We start from the raw sequence: 23,086 nt of genomic DNA, 5'->3' as shown, positions 1-23,086 counted from the left end.
AGAAGCCCGCGAATGCACGCAAAGTGCCTCGAGCGGCCAGTCTCGCGGCAATTTTGAGCTAGTGAGCAAAAGAAAAAAAAATGTTTTTTTTTTTTTTGGGGGGGGGGGGGTTACGTTTCAGAACCACAATCTGATTATGAGGCATGCTATAGTGAGGACTCCGGTTTAATTTTGACCAGCTGGGGCAGTAGCGCACCCAGGATCTCTGCCAGGGGGGGGGGGGGGGGATGTTGAGCTTTTGCCTTAGTTTGTCAATACCATCTAAACAGCACTAATTTCAATTTCTTCACAGGATATTGTCAAAAAATGCGCTTTCTGCGCAAGTTTGCGAGTGTGCAGACGGTTGCCCGTCTTACGTACATCTTCGTTGCAGTACTCAAAGGCGCAAGGAAAAAAAAGAGGGTTAACCAAAAGGGGGGGGGGGTTAAACCCCCCCCCCCCCCCCCCTGAGGCTACTTCCTTAGAATATATGTATATGACAAGCACGAAGACACGCATAAAACAGATACAGAAACATGATCTGCGTGACAGCTGGTGCGACGATTTACCGAGCCGCATAAAGTAAATACAATCTGTCCTAGCAAGGCTTAGCAGCTTTAACACACAACACGATGCACTCGCACGGTCGTGCACCATAGCTAGAACACCACGGTAAAGAAGTGGCAAACGGTAAATGAGGCAAACGGCATTCAGAAGCTAAGCGAAATACCTATAACCTGAATGTTGGATGCCGACAAACCGAACTGAAACATGGGTTGCCGTGATCAACGTCGTTGCTTAGCTGTGTAATGACAAAAGAAACCGTGAGACCAAGAAATTTCCCGCCGTACTATTGCGATTCATTAATGTGGTTGCTGCCGTCCATGCGGCCTCGGATGAAATGATTAGAACCGTGTCTCCGGGAAGTTTTTGCAAGTATTTGAGCACCTCACTATGCAAGAATTGTTCTTCGGTATACTTGACGATTACGCCACCACACTTATGCGACGGCTGTTGCCTATTTTGCTCGAAAAATGTGGCTCAAACAGAGAAATATGAGCGACAACGCAGAAAACTACGGCGGACGGCTGCCTCCTTTCCCGATTCCACTTAGCAAATCCGTCACCAGCGGCACGTCCGTCGGCGCGCACTACGCCTACAGGACCACTGCATGGCCGCAATAATTGTGCATATATTTGTTCAATTGCTTGAACTGATGTTTTCGACGTACTGGCAGGCTCTACTGTTGCCACAGGTGCAAGAATAGAGCATGTCCCCAATGAACAGTGACTTTTCGGGATGGGGCAGGCGCTGGTGCTGGTGTGCTTCTACCTGAGCTACCTGTCGAAGCTGGAGGAGGAGGCCGAGGCCACCCCGGTGCTGTCGCCCGACCTGTCAACCAACTCGGTGTTGGATCCGCGCAACCCGTGGCGGTGGTTCCAGTTCAAAAGGCGCCCCGCGAGCAGACCCCGGTCGCACCACGCGCCCAGCGACGGTCGCCAGAGTCGACGCAGCGGTGCCGAGTCACGCTCGCTTCTCGGGTGGTTCACTCCGAACACCCGGCGATCCATTGCCACGTCGAACGGTGGGTTTCATTTCTGATGTACCGAAAGGGAGAGGGTGTGACAGTGATGCTCAACTCACGCAGAGCTTATGACCAAATCGCGTACTCAAGGATGGTCCACAGTCTCGCATTCTGAGAGTAAGACCCCCGGTGCGGCGGCGACGCTTGGCCCATGCCCGCTTTTTTTCTGCACCGAATAGGTTTAACATGGAGAATCCGCCTGCTTATAGCTGATAGCATGTCGTGTGACGCAAGGCTCTAGAAGATATCTGCACTGTGTTGCACAACGTGGCACTGCAGTGGAAGCCGCACCTGCCGTCAGCCAATCAGCGAGTACATCGGGTGTTCTTGCGTATCAAGTTCGACATAATGGGTTATAGCCAGATCATCGTCTCCCGAGGCCGTTATTTTTGGGATCAGCCACTCTGGATGACGTGACAATAAAGAACGAACAATAGAAAATGAAATGGATAGTTGCTAGATATCAGGACAGAGCTTGTAAGCTCGGAGCTATGTAGTGGGATCTTTGCTTCTGTTGCAACGCGCAGAGTGATAGGAACATGGAAGCCATAACTAAACAACTGGTCCTTGCCTATCGCCTGCCTCCCGCTTGAATGTTTGGGTTTTCTGCTCAACATCATGACGTCCCGGCTCTGAGCGAGCTTCAGCGGTTACCCAGTATGATAGAACCTATTCAAGTACGAGAGAAACACAAGTGTTCTCAATAGGCAAGCGCTGTAAACGATTTAAATGAGCGTTTTTGTATTGCAAAGAAAATGTCGAAATTACGAGAACTGTTGCCGCGAAGCGCGCTATGTAGGACGATAGCGGCGACATTGTGGTCAAAAAAGAGGCCGGAATGCGGCGTATACTGGACTAACAGGAGGCAGGAGAGCCAGAGCTTGAACCCAGGACTTCCCCACAAAATGTTTCCGCCACAAGGTGCGGGTAGTTTCATTTTGGATTCCAGGTATCTTTAAAGAGTGCCAGAGGAATTGAATGATGACACCAAGTTGGAAGTGCGATTTTTGGAAGAGCACTATAGATAGCGCGATGCTGAAGATGACAAAAGAGATATGGTGGATCCCTGTTTCAAGGAATCGGTAGAACACGAAAGTGAAACGCGCTTTCGCAGAAGATGTTGCATGTTTGTTTCGTGAACTCACGGTCCGCTGCCGCAAAAGGCGCACGATTTGTGGGTCGGCGACGGTGTTGCAGGTTTGCTTGGCGCGTGGCGTCCTGCTGCCGAGTCGCTTCGGAGAAGGTCCGAGCATTCTGGTCTGGCTCCGTAGTGTCTTGGGCAGCCAGTGCAGTTGCGACGTGCTCAGCTTCAGGAATGCAAGAGGCAGAGTTCGCAGCGTGCGTCGCAAACGCGCGAAGGCGTTCTGCTTCACGCTGGCGTGCCTCTTGCCGGACCGAAGCGAGATTCGCCCGTCGACGTCGCTTGCCTTTCTGCGCCGCTTAGCGCAGCAGTTTTCTTAGTTGATGCCATCGCAAGAGAAGCAGTAGGCGGCGTGTGGTCACTGCTGATGTATGTTGAAGTTGCACTCCGTAGGCGACGAGGTGTCACGCGCTAATCGGACGCGAAACGCAAACCATGTGCGGAAACTGCGTCGTCACCTCAGCAGAAGGCCTACACTGCGTCGGAGCCTCCGCTGCGCTGAGTCTACTGAAGCGCTCCCTGTCGGCGCTCGTTAGTGTCGTGATGCGGTAATTCGCTTCACCTTTTCTAGATGGCTGCGCCATCCTGTCAAGAGTAGGGAGCCTACATGCAACGCTGTTTTGCATGTAGGGTCCCTAGTCAAGAGAGAGCTTATCTTACGCGTTCGCGCCGACGTCATATCCGCTACAGCAAGTTGATGGTGGACCCCTGCATAAAACTCTTTCGTGTTAAAAAGAGAATCGACACGACCCACTTCTTTTGTGCTCACGTGCATCGTGCTACGTCTACTGCTTGCAATGCATCACCAACCCAAGCTGCCGCCTTAGTGCCGTGACGAGCATCTGGATTTTCGATCGTCTTCAATAGCAACTCGATGCAATCCCCTCGTCCTCTCCTCGAATGTGGCACGCGGGGCGGGTGCCACACGGCTGGGAAGCCCCTTATACTGCTCCACAGAGTTACATACTAAATTCCCTAGAGCGAACTCCGGCGTTGCGGTCGTTCAACCACCCTGGAAATGATGGCCAGTGTATAGATTTGTCTAATCTTCGTGCTTGTGGCTGCAGACGTTCTTGCGGATTTACTTACTACGCTTTACCTGCCTTTATTGGCCTAAATGTCTAAGCAATAGTATTTTTCTGAACGCAGAAGGCAGTAAGACTCTACGCGAAGGCATTCGCTATGCACGCGAATTGTCGCGTGCATAGCGCAATATTTCGTAGAAAGTGATCACTTTTTAAGCCACAACGTCGTTTCAAGCCAGAAGGACGAAGTTTAGGGCAAGTCAATCGTCATCCATTGCCATGCTAGCTGAACCGCCATGCTTGCAGCTCCCAGAAACACTATTGGCCACTGGAGAGACCGGCGCTGCCATTGCTGTGACGTAGAAAGTGACATCACGTGACTCGCGTTCGCGCCTTCTCCACCTTTGCTGCCTTTGCCACAGTCAACGCAGCTCTCTGGCAGGGCGATTGAAACCTTGATTATAGGGTTTTATTTATTTATTTATTTATTTATTTATTTATTTATTTATTTATTTATTTATTTATTTATTTATTTACTTACTTATTATTCCCTCAGGGCCAATCGAATTACAGAGGGGAGTGGGTAATTGGTTAAACATGAATTATGCATTTATGCATTTAGGTAACTTGTTTCATTCCAAAGGCATCAATTTACTTGCCCACTCTTACAGCATGGTTTAGTGCTCGGAGTCGCAGTGCCGGACGTATTCAGCCGAGCCCGGCGTGAGTTTTCACGCGTACCTCAAAACAAAGCGGCAGCGAGATGCTTGGCTGATGAAGTCACCGAAAACGTAACAATATGATGAGCGTAAGGGTCGAGCAAGCAATGTACACACGGCTTGCAGCGCGCTCGTTTGAGATTACATCCGTCAAAATACCCTGCGCACAGATTTATGCTAATTGAATGCGCGCCCACGGCGGAAGCGCGGATTGAGGAGACAAAAATGTAAGCAGTTGAATTTCCAGGCGACCTGACGGGTTGCCAAAGAGGTCGCGAAGCCTCTCTTTGAAAGGGTCCCAGCTGGATATCTCAACCTCATGGGTGCGAAACCAGACAAGCGATGTCCCGTCCAGATAATATATCACATTGGCAAGCATGATGGTAGGGTCCCAGTGGTGGCTTCGGCTAACACGCTCATACATGCTGAGCCAGTCGTCGACGTCAACGCCATTTTGGGCGGAGAATGTCCCAGGATCACGGAGACTAGGAACCGTAACGTACGTTGTGGTAGGCGCCGCAGGTGTAGGTGGCGACGGGGTGTTTCCATCGGAAGCCATGGCTGAGAAGACGACGGTGCGGCCGCTTAGGAGCTCCGTGGCGAGGACGGGGAACGTTCCACCTCCACCACGATGTTACGCGAAGAACGAGTCAGTAAGACGGGCAACTATTTACAGGTTGTATTTACAACAGCGGTTGCAGCGCTGACCGGTTAGGTTCACCGCGCGAGCCCAGCTCGTTCTTCCTCTTCTTTTCTCGAGTGATGGCGCCCGCGCGCCTCGGTCAAACAATCAAATACCACACGCGTGTAGCAATATAATAGACCAATCATAAATAATCGCGATGGAAAAAAGCACTACCGAAACGGAGACTTAGCAAGAACCCGGGACAAAGCGCCCTTTTCCATTTGTTAAGAACGCCTTCTCCTCAGAAAAAAAAAAAGCGCTTTGTCCTGTGTTTTTGGTAAGTATACGTTTTAGTAGCACTTTTTCCACCATGAACGTTTACCTACATGCCCATCTGACAGCTATGATAAATCATCGCCCCGCGATAATTCTGGCAAAATTGGCAAACCGCACTTCCTGGACGAATGATATATGAACAGTACTGTTATTGCGGCAAAAGTACTCTAACTACTTTTACGAAAGATCATGCGAACTGAATAGCCAATATTAAAGCATCAGGTCGCTCGCTCGCCAACAGCCTTCGCTTCCCTGCACACCAGACTGGGATGTACGCGCTAGGTTGTTTTGCAGCCAAGACGCCACACATACAACACTCAGAACATGCAAGCACTCAGAATTAACCGTGGCTGAACCGCTGGAGTTGCCGAGCCCTTAGGAGCCGGTATCGCGTGGTGTCGCTTTCTACGTCACGGAGAGATTTCAGCAGATCTCCAGGAGCCATGGCGTGTCCTCGAGGACCAACAGTCGGTGACAATATTAAGAACTAAAGCTCGCATAGATGCGTCAGTCAATTAGACTCACCTAATGCCCTGGCGTTAAAAGGATGTTTTCGCATGAAGATCTGTGTGTGTCACTGGTTTTAGGAGTTAACATGAGCGTCCTTGCATATTTTGTGGGTGAATCTGACATCATTGCTCTGCCAAAGTAAATATCTTAGCTTGAAACAAAAAAACCTTTATTTTATGATTATAGCCTAGCATGTAGAATAGCAGAGCAAATGCATTAAGCTGTGATCGGATTCTAGCTGACTCTGCTCTCTTTCAGAGGCGAAGAGCGGATGCACTGCGTTTTTGTGGGTGGAGCTTGTGCTGTATACTAAACCGCCAGATTACCCTCTGGTAATTTCGGTACGAAACTTTATGCAGCTCCGTGCTTTAAAACAGTTCATTGCAATGATGGTGAACGTGGTACTAGCCGATGTTAGTGCTTTGAGTCGCCTGGCGAGGACTCGCTCTGATGCTCGCACCGCAGAGCCCACCCCCGGTCCCGGGCGCCAGCGCGCCAGCGGACGCGCCAAGTCTCGAAGTCTAGGCAGTACCTGTGGTGCCTCATCAGTGGCCAGCGGGGGCGTGCAACCGGCCGCGCTGTACGACCCGGCAGAGCTATGTGCCCCGACGGGCCACGAGGACCCACACGTGCAGGTGATATTGCCTCCTCCTTAGTGGTTCTCGACTAATAAAAATAGAAATGACCTTCCTCGATTCACTCCAGCGAGTATAGATAGGGGGATTGTGGTTGTGAAGAGGAAGAGTCGCTATTTTCTGCAGCACTTTAGGGAGCACGACTCAGCGGCCAGCGAGTAGAACACAGCACAGAGTTTCCGGAAAAGTGAAATGATGAGGGAGCGGCTTCAGAGGTGGTTGGCTTATGAACGCTAGGCGCGCTCCTTCCTAATAGTTTTTCTTACCTCACCGTGGAGCGATAGCACGAGGTATTCGTTTTCAATATGACCTCATAGATCGGCAGTACCAATGGATAACTCACGCATATTAATCCACCAATATTTTTGCAGGCTATGCCCTCACTTACACTCATGTGCACAATGAGGTGCACCTACTGACAGGTGCCTAGACCTCCTCAGATATTTTGGTTTCGGCATATGGCAGGCGCATTCCCGCTGTTCTATGCAACTAAAGCTACGGAGTTTGACGTCGCGAAGCAACGCACGGGCTAATGAAAGGCGCCGCAGCGGGGAGCTTCAAATTTCGACCACCTGGCGTGGCACGCGATTTTAAGGCGATGAGCGACAACTTTTGTCGTCGCGGAGGGCCATGTACACGTCACTGTCGCTTGTCGCGTCACTGGTTTTGGCCACAAAGAAAATTTCGCTTGTCACCCGGAAATCCGCGCTGAGCCTCTATACTGGTACCTCCGCCGGTGACAGCGTGATTGTGCAGCAACATGGCAGCAACTAGTCCGCCCGCTTGCATCTCAATTCACTCGCGCAACTTGCTTTCTGGCGAGACAGCTAAAAATAAATAGTAAAATCAATGATCGCTTCGTCTCATGTAAAGCTTGAGGATAAAGTATCGGCGTTGTCTTGGCTTTAATATTGAGATCAGTTGGAGTGTGGACTACTCTGTGGGTAATTTGGTGTCAGAAATGCTAGGTGTGTTATTAAATGCGAAGCATTTCTTGGCGAACATTTGCCACTTTGACAGTTTCTATCTATCTATCTATCTATCTATCTATCTATCTATCTATCTATCTATCTATCTATCTATCTATCTATCTATCTATCTATCTATCTATCTATCTATCTATCTATCTATCTATCTATCTATCTATCTATCTATCTATCTATCTATCTATCTATCTATCTATCTATCTATCTAGCCGCCTACGTCTTGGTGCTCTCATGGTCGTTTCGTTAACTTGGTATTTATCAAAATTGGCATAGTGTGACAAGAGTGAATGACGAACATAAATGATAGGTCATGACATGAATATCATGACACGTGTGTCATGTAGGTCATGAAACATCTGCCTACATCTTGGTGCTCTCATGGCCGTTTCGTTAACTTGGTTGGTGCCAAAATTGGCCTAGTATGACAACAGTGCATGACGAACATAAATGATAGGACATGACATGAATGTCGTGACGTGCGTGTCATCTAGGTCATGAAACAGCCGCTTAAAATGACAATGACCCAGCGAAAAAAAAGATTAACACTCAAAAACCACTGAAATGGGTTCTGACGTGGGTACAATGTGAAGGACACACTTGAGGATGCTAGAAGTCATAGTCACGAGCATGACTCAGCAAAAATGACAATGACCCAGTGAGAAAAACATTAACACTCGAAAACCACTGAAATGGCTTCTGACGTGGGTACTAAGTGAAAGAAACACTAAAGGATAATGGTAGAAGTCATAGTCATAAGCATGACTCAGCAAAAATGACAATGACTCACCGAAAAAAAATCAACACTCAAAAACCACTGAAATGGGTTCTGACGTCGGTACTAAGTGAAGGAAACACTAAAGGATAATGGTAGAAGTCACAGACATGAACATGACTCAGCAAAATGACAATGACTCAGCAAAAAAAAATTAACACTCAAAAACCACTGAAATGGGGTTGGACGTAGCTACTAAGTGAAGGAATCACTAAAGGATGGTGGTAGAAGTCACAGACATGAGCATGACTCAGCAAAATGACAATGACTCAGCGAAAAAGATTAAAACTCAAAAACCAATGGAATGGGTTCGGATGTGGTACTAAGTGAAGGAAAAGGCTAAATGCTAATGGTCGAAGTCATAGTCATGAACACGGCTAAGGCTTTCGCCTTAAGGTCTCCTAGGCGTTGCTAAAGGGATTTCTGAGGACTGATAACGTGAATGTCATGAAACAGCCGCCCACGTCTTGGTGCTCTCATGGTCGTTTTGTTAACTTGGTAGGGTCCCCGCACTCTTCTTCGCGTAACATCGATTTCCACAGGGCGTGGGTGGGGTCTGCCGGCTTTTTTTCATTGATGCAAACGGCATCTGCAGTACACGAAGGAATAGGTAGACATATAGTAAAAAGGAGAAGAAGAAATGTTCGCGAAGGATACCCTTAAATGGCGGACAGACACTCGTATTACTGAAACTATGTCTTGTAGTTAATTATTCAACTCAGGAGCACTTATATGTTAATTACACAGCTTAAGTGGTGCCACATGACCCACAGAAGTTTGCGATGTGCTGTTTCATTCCCAACCCGCAAAATGTTACATTCCCAACCAGCTAAACAAACAAGTATGGGTTTTCAAACGAGACTGGAAATATGCCGGTGGGACACACTTTATTAAATGGATTCGAAAACAAACTATTAAAGTGAGTTAGATGTACGGACAATAATTCTGACAGAGTAAACGGCGGGCGACCTTTGTTTTGACAGTACGAGTTAGTTTTTCCTGCGACCGACGAGAAAGTAAGTGGTGGGTTACGACGCCAGTAAGCGGATTCGCTTCCGCGCTGTGGCTACCATGTTTCAACAGGAGCTGAATGCAAAAAGTCATAGGCCTGCGCGGCACACGCAGCATAGTCACAGCGTAAGCTGGTGGAGCGGCTCAAGGGTAGCTCCGATTTCAGCACACACCAGGGTCTTCGCGACAAAGTCTCTTCGCCTCCTTTTAACGAGAATGATCTGAACTGTCCACCCGGCGTCGATGGTGAGCTGCGGCTTGCAATGCTCTCTGTACAGCAGTCTGCTGAGCCCGATGATGCCTGGTTGTAGCCGCGCACGTAGCTGTACGATTTGCTTCTTCAGCAGCGGTTCGTACCTAGCGAGGAGACGCCATAACCTGTATCGAAGAGGCACTGCCGCTGGAAGAGGTATCCAGAATACGTGGCGCAAGTCTCCCATCGGAATCGCGTTGATTGCGCGCTTTGTCTGAATCGCATCTCATCGTCTGCGCCTGCGCACGCTACGTTTGCAGGCACCTTAACTAGATGGCGCCACCATACTGGCGGAGGCTTGGGTCGTCCAATGGTGGTGGCGGCGGCGACATCGCAAACCGGAACGGCTATTGGAATGAGCCCATGACAGCTTACGCTGTAAAACGCCATAGATGTATGTTCAACAACCACGCAAGGTCGAGGTTAATCCTCAGCCCTCTGCGACTATACGGGATCTTCACCGTGGCGGGTCCACTGCGCGTGATAAACACACTGCTATCATGGTCGAAATCTGTACTGTTGGGACGCGAGTACGCGCGGAGGAGAGAGACGTCTCGACGGCGTGAATCCCAACTGTCAACTGATTTTATTTTTCTTTTGCTTCAGCCACCCTTGGGGCTGCTCACCCTTTCCACTCATCACCATTGGCGGAGAGTGGAGGACACGGGGGCGCGGGGTGCAACCGGCATGGTGGTTAGAAAGGTTTCGGAGCTGCGCTCGCTGCTCACCGTTGCCTGCACGTTGTGGCCCTCTCGCGGCCACTACAGCACTCCCCCCTTAGTGAGTTGCCGAACGGAGTGATCAAAGGTCCAGGCGAGTAGGGGCTCTTGAGCACCGTCCACTTTGCGTACGTCGCGTGGGCACCTCTGGAGCTTGCGCTGCAGCTGGGGGCCCTGGCGAAGGCGGCGGCTCTCTTGGCGGAGACACCGCGGCGGCGTCACTGTCCATGTGTGCTGGCTTGACACGGTCAAGCGACACAACCTCTTGGCGGCCGCATTTATCGATGGTGACATGCTTGTCCCCACGGCGGAGGACCTTAAACGGTCCATCATATGGTGGTGGACAGTGTCATGTCGCACAAACACGTATGGGTACGATGTGAGACGCGGGTCGACATGTACAGCCCGCGTCCCTGGATACCGCGGGGGCACAGCACGAAGTTTACTCATCATATCGCGTAGACGAAGTGCGCAACCACTTTACGCCGTAGGTGTCTCGTCTGAGCCGTGCACAAAGAACTCCCCTGGCAGCCTGAGTGTCATGCCATAGACCAGCTCAGCGGCCCTGCAGCCAATGTCTGCTTTTAGAGTGGACCGTATGCCGAAAAGGACGAGCGGGAGCGCCTCTACCCAGCTGTGTTGTTCGGTTGCTGTGAACGCTGCCTTAAGCTGACGGTGAAAACGTTCCACCATGCCATTACTCATGGGTTGGTACGCCGTTGTACGTATGCGAGTGGCACCGATGAGCTGAGTGATGCTAGTGAAGAGGGCGGATTCGAACTGCCGGCCACGGTCCGTTGTGATCGTGGAAGGCACCCTGAAGCGGGCAACCCAATGGTACAGGAAGGCACTGGCAACCGTTTCAGTGGTGATGTCCACGATAGGGATGGCCTCCACCTAACGGGTGAATCTATCCACGCATGTCAGCAGATAAGTTTGTCCGTGGCAGGGTGGTAGTGGGCCAACAATGTCCAGGTGAAGATGATCAAATCGGGAGTCCGGGGTTGGGAGTGCTCCTAGTGCTGTCAAGGTATGTCGCTGTATCTTGGAACGCTGGCAGGCTACACATTCACGTGCCCAGAGCCGGAAGTCACGATTAATGCATAGCCAGACAAACTTTGCTGTCACCAGTCTCTGTGTGGCTCTAATCCCTGGATGAGAGAGTCTGTGCAGCGATTGAAACACGTGGCGACGGAGGTTGGAAGGCACAAACGGGCGAGCATTGCCGATACTTATGTGGCTGCCAATTCCAGGATCCCAAGACAGCAAATTCTGTCTTGGGATCCTGGAATTGGCAGCCACTGCAGCTTCAGGGCAGTGGTTGCGGTCAACAGGCTCTTTAGCTCGTCGTCTTCACGTTGAGCTGCTGCCAAAGTGGAGAGAGCAACCTGCTGTGTGGATACAATGACATTTATAGGGTTCCGGGAAAGCGCATCTGCCACCTCGTTGTCGCCCCCCTTGACGTGGCGGATGTCTGTCGTGAATTCAGATATATATGACATGTGGCGCAATTCCCGCGCTGTGTGCATGCCACCGTCGGAGCTTAGCGAACGTAGGGCGTAGGTAAGCGGTTTGTGGTCAGTAAGGACGAAGAATTCTCCGCCTTCCAGGAAGTGGCGAAAATGTCGGATGGCCGCGTACATGGCCAGCAGTTCTCTCCCGGAAGTACTGTAGCGGCGCTCAGGCGGGGTTAGCTTCCTCGAGAAAAACGATGTCGGGCGCCAGATTCCATCGACGAGCTGCTGTAAGACAGCCCCGACGGCTGTGTCGGAGGCATCGACCATAACACACTGCGGAATGCGAGCTGAGAAAGCTGTTTGTCGGCATGCCGAGGCGAGGACCATCCGCACGTTTGTGGGGAGCCGTTGCAGGAAGAGCTCCCGAAGCAGCCTGCTGTCCACGTCGGTGGTCGTCGTGCCGAGCAGCTGTTGCATGTGGCGCAACAATTGGCTAGGGGTCCGGTCGCCGAGCTCAGCGCCGTGTAGCAGCTGTTTCAGTCACTGAGGCTCTGATGGCGTGAGGCGGCTGATGAGCAGTTGCTTGAGCGTTGTGTACGCGTTCACTGCAGGCGGAGCGACCAGTAGATCTCGTACTTCGCTCGCTGTTGTAGGTGGAAGGCTGCCGACCACGTGGTGGTACTTTGTCTGGTCGGCAGTAATGCGTCGGGCGGCGAATTGCAATTCCATTTGCAGGAACCAGAGTTCCGAGTCGGCTGTCCAAAATGGCGGTAGCTTAATGTCGACGGCGGAGATGGCTGGTGCGTCGGGTGTAGTCTCCATGGCGTCGATATGTGGTTGTCGTTAAGCCTCGTCCGGGTCCCCACTGTTGGGACGCGAGTACGCACGGAGGAGAGAGAGAGACGTCTCGATGGCGTGAATCCCGACTGTCAACTGATTTTCTTTTTCTTTTGCTTCAGCCGCCCTTGGGACTGCTCGCCCTTTCAACTCGTCACCATTGGTGGAGAGTGGGGGAATCATTTTGGCCCCTAGCAGCCTGAAAGATATTTCGACCACGGTTAGAGCACATTCTCCGCTTGGCGTACAGAGTTGCAAACACCTGGTGACAAGCCCAGCCGAAAGCCCGCGTAATATACTCTCTATCTCTGCGACTGTAGAACGTCCCTTACTGTCAGGGTGTAGCTTTCAGAGGCTAAGCCTCATCATTTTAAATGGTGACGTTCTTTCCGGGCAGCGAAACACTTTCTCTCGGCACCATAAAGGGCACGTAAAACAAAGGCGTACAAAAAGTGAACACGAGACACATGCACCGGAAGAAATATGACATAATAGTGACGAGGCGGCAAAGGACATAGTTGTTGAGTATCCAAAAGACAGGACACTGGTGTGTCAGCCGTGCTTGTGTCATTTCCTGACGTAATAGTTGTGATGTGGTCCGCATGGTGATTAATCCATTGCATAACATCTAGTTGTCTCAACAGATTCTGCTCGATGTTAAGACTAGATGCATTCGCATGCAGATGCAGACAACTGGGTACAGGTGTTACGACCTAGTTGTTAACAACTATAGATGCCTTGAAAAGTGTCCCACTAAAGGCTTCTCAGCACGTCTGCCAAGCGTCTGCATTGATAGCTGGAGAACTGCTGCTCGTTGATTGGTGCATTGTGGGTGATGTGAAGGGAAAGTGATGAGTATGTGGGTTAATTTGGTTATCTGCGGGAAATGATAAAATCTTTGTTAATATCTTGTAGAAGCATTTTGTAGGGTTCAAAGAAGCACCGCGAAATCACGAATGGGCAGACAGACTTCAAATGTTGCAAGATTATATGCAGATTAGGTCTGTAGGTTTACGCTCCTTGAAAAACTTACTGATGTAGTGGATCGACACAGAATTATAAAGTCGTGCTAACGGACGCTCATAGCAGAGCTTCTGGAAAATTTAATACATTTGTTGCCAAAGATATATGGGGCGGCGATAAAATTTTGTAGGAATAGAATGCGCATATTGAAGAACATGTTTGCCATGGGGTAGCTTGAGAGTCGCAAGAAATTTACAAAATGCCTCGGGAGCCACAAGAACTCATTCTTAGGTATGGAAATTAAGGTTTGGAAAGAACCAGCGCAATGGCCACCAATATGACCATTCAAGCCATATGTCCTCCCATATGTGCCACACATGCACTTGGACACCTGTAATACCTGTAATATGTACATTAATACATTGGACACCGGTAATGTGCACATGCAAGTGGTTTATTACCTCAAGAAATAACTGAAAAAGTTCGTTAAGCATCCGTCGAGTAACAGGCCATGAACTCCCGGATGGTTTTTGACCATAGGTGAAACACCGTCCTTGTTCTGCGAGCGACAAAGACGCGTATGCCTTTTTTTTTTCGAGACACAGGGCTCGAAGGAGTACTGACACGTATTTTCGAAGTTGCAGATACTTTACTACACGCGTCTCGCATGTAGAAGGATGATACTTAGCAAGTGTGACGTTTGGGAAGCACTTACAAGATACTTTAATGTGACACTATATTTTTTCTCAAAATGCCAGGTCTGGCATCATCGACATCGTCGCGACGTCATGAGAGAGTTAAATTTACTGACGTCCTGTAACAATAAGGCTATGCGTGATAACGTTGTTCATAGAAAGATCTAAGAATAGTGCAGCACGCATATCTATTGGCTGCGCTTGTGTGTGGCAGCCATAAGAATCGCAGGCACGGTGCGAACTAACTTGCATCGTGACGCCATGATTAATAAACCCTCCAGGCCGCTATTGAAAGCGATACTCGTTAAAAAAATAAAGTATTACAGTAAAGTATTTAGGGCGTTCAGATGCTGGAAACATTCTTTTTTCCTATGGTTATAGAGGGCCTGGGACTTCATTCGCCGGAAAAAAAAATATGTGTCAGTGTAGTGCTTGTCCATACTACATGACGGAACTGACTTCACCTTTGTTAATGAAGCAGAAGTTAGTGTTACTGAAGCACAAGTACCTTTATTAGAGTGTGTCGTTTTCTTTCTTTCTCGCTTGTCTTGTTTCTTCTTTCATAAATAATTGTTTTCGCGCTTAACTTAACCGGAAATTCTTAATTTCATCCTTCGCCCTAATCATCTGGAGTATCATGCCAGGCATTTCGCCAGCCTAACGTCTCCAGCTCTCATTGAAATCTCCCTCCTACCTCCTGCCCCGTTTGCAGACCGGCTGCGCCATGCACATGGTGCCCAACCTGGGGCGCGTCTCGTACATCTGGCACCAGTCTTCGTCGAACGCTGAGATACCAGCGGCAAGCAGCTCACGCTCGCAGCGGTTCCCCTCCTCAGTCAGCTTCGAGGCGATGCAGATTGCAGAGCTCGGAGTCGGATCGGGCCGGCGGCACATGAAACACTTCGAAGACACTGCCAGTTACGATCCGCGCCGCCTGGTCCTTCCCCCAGAACCCATGGTTGCCGACGAAGGCCACGATCTCGAGTGGCCAGCTGAGCGCCAGCCGGAGCAGTGTAAGCGGCTACTTTTCTCCAGCGCTATGCAGTATTTGTAGCACAGAGTGTTTCAGCGCAACCGCTTCAGGGACGTTGTCCAAATTTCGTACGCGCTTTTTTTTTTGTCTGGTCTATTGTGTCCCGCAGCGGTAAAGGAAAAAAGTGAATAAAAGTTAAACGCGGACGCTGATATGCATTTTAATTGAACCATCTGCTTATACTCGACGTCATTCTCATTCACTTCGAACTGGAAAGTATTGCTACACACGACCATTTTGGACCCACGACGACTTCAGTAAAAGCACTGTAGCTCGATGGGCCACTTTCCGTCAGCAAAAGTGAAAGAAGATTTTTAAGTCAAAGGTACACCTTGAATCAGCATAGTGGAATGCATTCAAGCACCCAACCAATGTTATATAACAACCGGTCGGGTGCTTCAATGCATTCTACTGCAGCCGCTCTTGCTGCTGCTGCTGCTGCAAAAAAAAAAAAAAGTGCCCACACCAGCTGCAAAAGACAAATCATATACTGCCACCTTATGTTAAAAAGTCTACAAAGCACAGATGAATACTGCTCATAGCAACAAATATATATGCGGATATAAAGGAAACTTGCAGATCTAGATATGACTGAAGTTAGAACAGCGCGAAGACAAAAAGCAAGAACAGAAACCCATTTCAACATGTTATAAACAGTCTAACAAAGGTGTGAAAGACAACTAAATGAAGTCTCATGTGATAATAATAATTATTTTACTTTTTCGTACTGTCAAACCATACGAGGATTCATTATAGTCACATGCTTTAGAATAAAAAAAAAACTCACAAGCAAGAAAAAGACGTGCAGCGGAAACCACAAAGAGACAGCAAAATGCGTAGTCGAAGTGGAAGCATCAAGGCTTATCTATTACAGCAAGCTTTGAGAACGGGCTAGACAGAGGACGGCAAAAAAGGTGGGACGAAAACGAACACTGTCTTCATCCCAACTTCTTTGCCGTCCTTAGTCTCGTTTTGCGCTGATTAAACCAGATTACTTAATACAGACATAAACAATAGTCTACACAAAATAATGTAAGATATCATTCAAACACAGTTGTATACAACATGTCAAAAATAGAATGCATTTGCAAAGATGTGAAAAAGATAAAATGTGACGCACCTGCGAACTCTTTGAAATGGAAAGTTTCAACACAGAAAGCACTGCCACTTCAGCTAGTTCGAGGAATACATGTATTGTTTACCAATATTTAATATTTATTATTATGCATACAGGAATTTTTTTTTTCACTTAGCAGCTTGGAAAGAAAAGCATTAGGTACATTACACTTGACTGGCGAACTTTGAGTGATTTGGCTGCAAGTACAATATCTTTAAACAACCATTACACATATCCATAATTATCGCAGAAACGTCCACCACAATTGAATTTTTATAACAGTATAGCCAGTACTTGCGATTAGTGAAGCAGAATAGTGAGTGATTTTTACCTGTTTAAACATAAATATATTCCAAGTTAATCCCATAAGGATCTTTAAAACCCACTGCGCTAGTGAGCGACTACAGCACACTGCTGCCGAGCCCGAGGTCGGGGTTCACGTCATGCTAGAATCATCCGCATTGAATTCTGATGTAGCCTCTGTACAACGGCAAACATCGCAAGGCATACAAACATTCGCACGGATAGGACGACAACACATGTTAACGCATGTGTGTGGCGTACAGTCAACCACAAAAGTTTGCGGACCACGCGAGCGCGTGCCAGACTGCCTATCCGCGCCACCTAGCGGTACGCCACCTAGCGGCGACAGGGGCGCTCTCCCGGATATGAGCCCTCTTGGTACTCGCCTGCCTGTTAATTTTTTATTCCCGTGCATGACATTGTTAGTTCGTTGTGTTGACGCAGAGCGCTGTCTGCGATAAGACCGCCACATATCTGGCTTGATAGCAGTATCGGAGCAATCACTGCAACCTTTGTCGACTGGTGTGCCAGTGGGTAGATAAGTTTCACGAAGCGCTGCGACGATTTTTTTACGCGACGTTTACTGGCGCACTTTGGTTGGCAGCATCTTGGTCCAATGAGTGTTGCTGCTTCTGCGTCTTGAGAGAAAGGGTAGGGAGGTGTTTCACTGTCATCAAAAATAAAGAAAAAGCGGATGCATAGAAAATTTTCTTTCACACATAGGCGCATCTTCGCATCAGTCGCTGAAAACGTAGTAGACTTGCTTCAGGCCACGTGGTGATTGCCTATTTAGAAAGATGCCGCTGCGTGTTCCACTTGACGAAAGAAGGCACATTGTGCGTTTATTTATAGAGGGAATACCTCAGCGCGAAATCTGCCGCCGAACCAACAGGAGCCGGACTGCCGTGAATAGGATTATTCAAGCTTTCCGCGACGATGACAGATTCACAGATATGGAGCGCAGTGGGCGTCCAAGGGCCACGACTGAGGAAGAGGACGGCCTGATTACGGCCGCCATCGTGGCTGATCCTTTTCAAAGTGCAGAGTATATCCGAGAAGCGCTCTCGCTCACGGTATCGTCTGAGACTGTAAGAAGAAGGCTGAGTGAGCTTGGCCTGCAGTCTTTCGTAGCAGCACAGAAGCCCTGCCTCTCAGACAGCCAGCTACAAGAACGACTCATGTTCGCTACAGCAATGAAAGATTGGACAACAGAGAAATGGGGCGATGTCATCTTTAGCGACGAGTCAACTTTTTCCACGCGCTGGGACCAACGGAAGCGGGTTTGGCGTCCACTAAACTGCAGGTGTGGTTACAGTGTATTGGCAGTTAATTCACGAAGCTAATTCTGCATCACAACATGTTTCACGTAAAATGAGCTTTTGGACATTACGAGATTTTTCTGTAGTGGTATTATGTTGAAAACATTAACGATTGTTTCATAGTACTACTTACTCTGAAGCTAATTAAAAGCTGCCAGTGGGTCTTTCAGTACTATCTAATGATGTTTGCACGTTTTCTATTGCAACTCTATAACAGCATTATAAAGTTCATACGCAAGAGGAATCACAACATTTTTAGACGCGCCGCTGGAACCCAATTGTATGCTATTTCTTGCAGATATCTGCCTAATTACACACAGAGTGTTCTATCCAGTGGACGGTGTTCCGTGAGCGTGTGGGGAGCAATCAGCAAAGATGGCCTTGGTCCCCTTGTGCGTCTGGAAGGGCCCTTCACTGCGTCACGGTACTGCGACGTCATCACTAGCCACCTCGTTCCGTATGCGCTGGACGGTCCCTTCAGCGACGGCTGCTATTTTTTTCAACACGACCGCAACCCGATCCATAAAGCACGTATCGTCCAGTCATTGCTAGAAGAACATGCTGTTTGCCAGCTTGAGTGGCCTCCATGTGGCGCCGACTTGAATCCCATAGAAAATGTCTGGGGCATGTTGAAGAAACGGCTGTCCACACGAGCCAACCGCGGCCGCACGGCCGATACGCTGTGGCAAGCGATCGCACAAGAATGGGAAAGCCTGCGCGGTCGACCGGAGATTACTGAATCTTTGTACGAGTCGATGCCCACACGCATCAATAAGGTGCTAGAAAACGGCGGACATTTCACTTCCTACTAGATCATTGAGAGACCTATGTTTCATGACACTTCTGTAATTGTCTTGTGAATAAATTCATCCCCTTCAGACACGAATTATGATGCACTGTCTGCAAATGCGTCAAATGCGCATGGCATCATTTCAAGACGCTCACTATTACATTCCAAGAAAGAAGACGAAGCAATGTGCTGTTTTGTGCGAGTTTCAGTAAAAAAAATTAATTAGCGTATAACTCATTATCTAATTATTCTGAAATCCGTCAGCTTCAATGCTTGCATAAAAAGAATCAACTATTAGGCCCGAAACGCATGCACACTTGCTTTTTCGGTTGTATTCGTGTCGACCGGAGAAAAAAAAATACTCTTGACGTTGGTCTTGGAACGCGGCACGTCGAACGATTGTCTAACATGGTAGTGTCTCCAGCAAAGTGATCATCTGCAGCAATACGCAGGACAATGAAGTTAACTGACCGCTAGTTGTCCCATCAGGAAGCGGACACGAATGTGCACACTGAGTTTTAGGTCATTTGAAGAAACACGTGGCGTGGGACGCGCCTCCGAAGTTCGAGTCCCCAAACGAGGACGCCGTGTCGCAAAGGGTTATAAAAAGAGTCATCGCACCCGATTATTTCTTATTTTTCTAAATGTAACCACTATAGCAGCGCGGTGGTTCGGGCTTTGCGCAGCAAAACCTGGGCGCAGGCGATCAAATCCCGGCCGCTACTGTCACTTAGCGATGGGGGAGGAACGGAAAAATTCTGCCTACTGACTGAGCATCTGTGTCCCATGGCTGCCTCACCGCTCACTCACGCACTCACGAAAACAAAACAAAAAAAAAAAAAACAGCGTGGCTACGCGAAAATAGAACTGATAACAGCCGAAGAATACGCTGTCTGATTACTTGTACTGATATTCTGCTCTCAAAATATAAGCAAGTAGCCCTGGCTAACAAAGAGCGCGTCACGTTGAAAGAGATAGGTAGAAAATATTTGCGCACAGTGCGAAAATAGACAGGCCATAGATTTAAGGAGGGATGCGTCTTCAACGTAGCGCTGCTGTCGATCGCTGGTGACGTAGCGGAAGTGTCGCGAAGAGGCTCTTGGCCACGCGCTCGCGTGGTTCGCAAACTTTTGTGGTTGACTGTACATGCACCGCTGCACCATCCCGGATTTGCCATTTCTCCGGCTATTGACTACTAGTTGCCGGTGCGAGATCCGAAGATCCGAGATCTGAAGTCTTTCGCGTGGATGGCTTTCCCCTCACTTTAGGGCTTGTTGGCACCTGTTAACAAAACACGTACAAATACTCCAATTGCTCAAATAGAGAAAGATGTCGCTGTCATACCTCAATAGCTGAGTAGGTGACTTCGGGCAGGCTGTGAAGATGGGAAACAAACCGACAGTGCGCCGGCGCTTCGCCGCCATTAAAATAATGGGACGATGGCTGCAACTTGGATTGGATCGCTGCAGGACACTGTCGTCGAACAGCATGCGTTGCCAATGCTTTCTAACACATCAAAATTAGGCAGTGAAATAACTACTTGTTTTGAGAATAAGTGGTGCCTGAAAACCAAACGTCTATGACGTGTTTAGGGCTGAGAAATCACTCCCGCTGAATTCAAATAACAATATTATAGCAAAAGTATAGACTTAGAGATTGTCTACCACTACACGGCGTTTATGATTTATCGCTCATGCAGCCAGTGAAAGCATAGCCTTTGAGATCTTTTCTGCTTCATGCTACAGTGGGTTTGCCCAAATATTAAAATCTGCTCATAACTGTCACCTTGAGTTGCAAGGATGTGTCAGCTACTCATTTTGCGTTGCAAAATATCTCAGATTATGTGTTCGATAGAGTGCAGAAACATGAAAATGTAAAATGAAGTACGAACCTTTAAAATTTCCACCTATATTCTCTTCATATGAGGACATTGATCCATGTCCTGACTTAAGTCCTAGGCATGCCCATTTATGTACAGCCAGGGGACGTTCAAAACAGCATATGCATCCCCCGGACATCCGGATCGGATGTTCTCTAGCCATCCGAACGGGATATGAACATTTCTTGTACGTCCGATGGACATCCGTGATGGATATTTAGAAGGATGGACATTCGGACTTGTGGCGGACGTCCCACGGATATACGTGGTTGCTTGGGATCATCGTCATTCCTGCGTCATTATGCATGGGATTTGTATTTTTGAACACCACAAGTTTATACCGGGCGAGGCGTTTTGTAAACTCTATAGTTGCAAATGGACAAGAACAGCTTTTTTTTTTTTTTTGCAGACGCAAATAGAAGTTTCGCTTAAATAAATTCCTAGAGCATGTGAGTTCTGCAAGAACTTTTTTTTCTCCCTCGTAACGCGTGCAGCTAATAATTGCTCTTTTTGTTTGAGTAGGTGATTCCAACATTTTTGAGAGAAAAATTCTCTTACGAGAGCATGTTTTCATCGCAGTGGCCCAAAAAGTCAGCCCAATCGAGATTTCGGCGGGAAAGCCGACCCGAGGTGTCCTGTTCAATTCGTCGAGGCCACTCTTCTTGCCCCCTGACGGCTTGGATCAGACCGGCGGCTCAGACGAACAAACCGTGATGGCCACATCGGGGAAACGCACTGTGAAATCAAAGATGATGTCCCTGCTCGGCGGATGGCACGAACGCGTCCCTCAGGACTCCACTAGCTCTAGAACCACGCCGTCTGACCAGCCTTCACCTTGCCTGTTGTCAGTGCCATCGGAACGACCCGTTGTTCTCGAACCAAGACGAGTCAACTTCGATGTCGCTATTGCAGATGCCGCCACTCTACCACGCTCTGACGGGACAAACGAAGCAGCAAACGTGGCTGAGCTGCAGGGCCGTTCCTCGCCAGCACAAGAAGCTTGTGGCCGGGATCGGACGACCAATGGCGCTAACGAACTTCAGCCAAACGATCCCGGAGGAGCCGCAGCGTCGGCAAGCGCTGCCGCAACCTCTATGGAAACTAGCTCTTTGGAGGCTGAAAAGAGGGCCATAGTTTCGGATTCCCAGCCGATAATGGGTCGACGAGAAACACAGCCTTTCGTCCGCCCTCAGGCGTCGACGATGTGGACGGTCCGGCGTTCCGGTGCCTTCCTTTTTTCGCCGACCAGAGTGGTAACTCGAGACAGTGCCCAACAGACGGACCAATAAGCGCTCCTCTATATTAGCGCGCGAACAATGGCATAATGTACCCAGATAGCACTTGCATAAGGTCGGTAAAGTGAAGATGTCAAAATGTTGAATGGTTCTGAGCGTTACTTGTATCACTTCTTTGCGTACTCTAGCTGAAGCCCCGTTGCTTGAAATTGCCAATGGTTGTCGCGAAGACCAAATTGGTTGTTGAGCGGTTGTCTCAGCATTCTGAATTTATATAGGCGAGAAGAAAAATAGCAGCCACATTCATTTCTTCTTCGGGATTGGGATAAGTTTGCGTATTACAGCGTTTGTATGTACATTTAGGTACGTTGGACAAAGAAATGTGGTGAAACTTTACTGCAAGTGAACTGACATGCGGCGCGTCCTATACATATAGACGAAATGGTTAGGTCTTAGCAAAGGCTCTTCGTAGCAATCTATGTAAGTCTTGTGCTTCGCTTCTATGCCTAACGTGAGTGTAACTGGGGACGATGCCTCTTTGAGAAACATCTTGCAGCGTGCTTCGGGACAGCGTGTTTGTCCGAAGCCCGGCGCCGCTCTTAGAGCCAAGCTTAGCGACTGTGCCACTAGCGAAGACAGTATATTGTTGAACTTCTTTTTTTATTAAATTTGCTTAGCGACAATGAAACAGATCTTTTGCAAACATTGCAGCTGCACAAAAGTATTCGAACATCGAGATTCGGACTATTGTGGGTGCAGTTAACGCCATAAAGCAGCACCTGGGGGGGGGGGGGGGGAGGGGGGGTGGAGACACCTTAGACAAAAAAAAAAAAAAAAAAAAAAAAAAAAAACGGGGTGGGTGAGTGCGAGTTGTTTTGCAGACCACTTGTAGTTTTTGAGTGCGCACCTAGCACAAATACACCACTGTTTTTTTTTTTTTTTTTTTCATTTCGTGCCCGTCGGAACACAGTCGTTGCTCCATGCGAATTCAACTGGCGACCTCCTTAGCAGCAGAACGCCATAACCACTCAGTCACTGCGGCGGGTAAAACGTGTATGGATTGAGCACCTTTGTTGGTAGTTTAAAGCTTTTATCACTCTGCTTTTGTTTGACTGGCGCTGCACGTCTCATTAAGTGCGGGTGCATAGCCGGCGTTCGGTGG

The 23,086-nt window shown here is 48.6% G+C and overlaps 1 protein-coding gene across 1 annotated transcript; it reads left to right on the top strand.

Annotated features, from left to right (window-relative positions):
* Positions 1–6,309: 6,309 nt before the first annotated feature.
* Positions 6,310–22,038, top strand: LOC119462264 (uncharacterized). The gene is made up of 3 exons (XM_037723607.2): positions 6,310–6,555; positions 14,961–15,261; positions 21,269–22,038. Exons 1-3 carry the CDS (start codon positions 6,310–6,312, stop codon positions 21,976–21,978), a joined length of 1,257 nt encoding a protein of 418 aa, XP_037579535.1. The 3' UTR covers positions 21,979–22,038.
* Positions 22,039–23,086: the final 1,048 nt, after the last annotated feature.

Source organism: Dermacentor silvarum, chromosome 8 (assembly GCF_013339745.2).
Source record: "Dermacentor silvarum isolate Dsil-2018 chromosome 8, BIME_Dsil_1.4, whole genome shotgun sequence".
NCBI classification, from domain to species: Eukaryota; Metazoa; Arthropoda; class Arachnida; order Ixodida; family Ixodidae; genus Dermacentor; species Dermacentor silvarum.
Note: the sequence above shows the minus strand (reverse complement) of the source record. Positions and strands in the feature narration are given on the sequence as shown.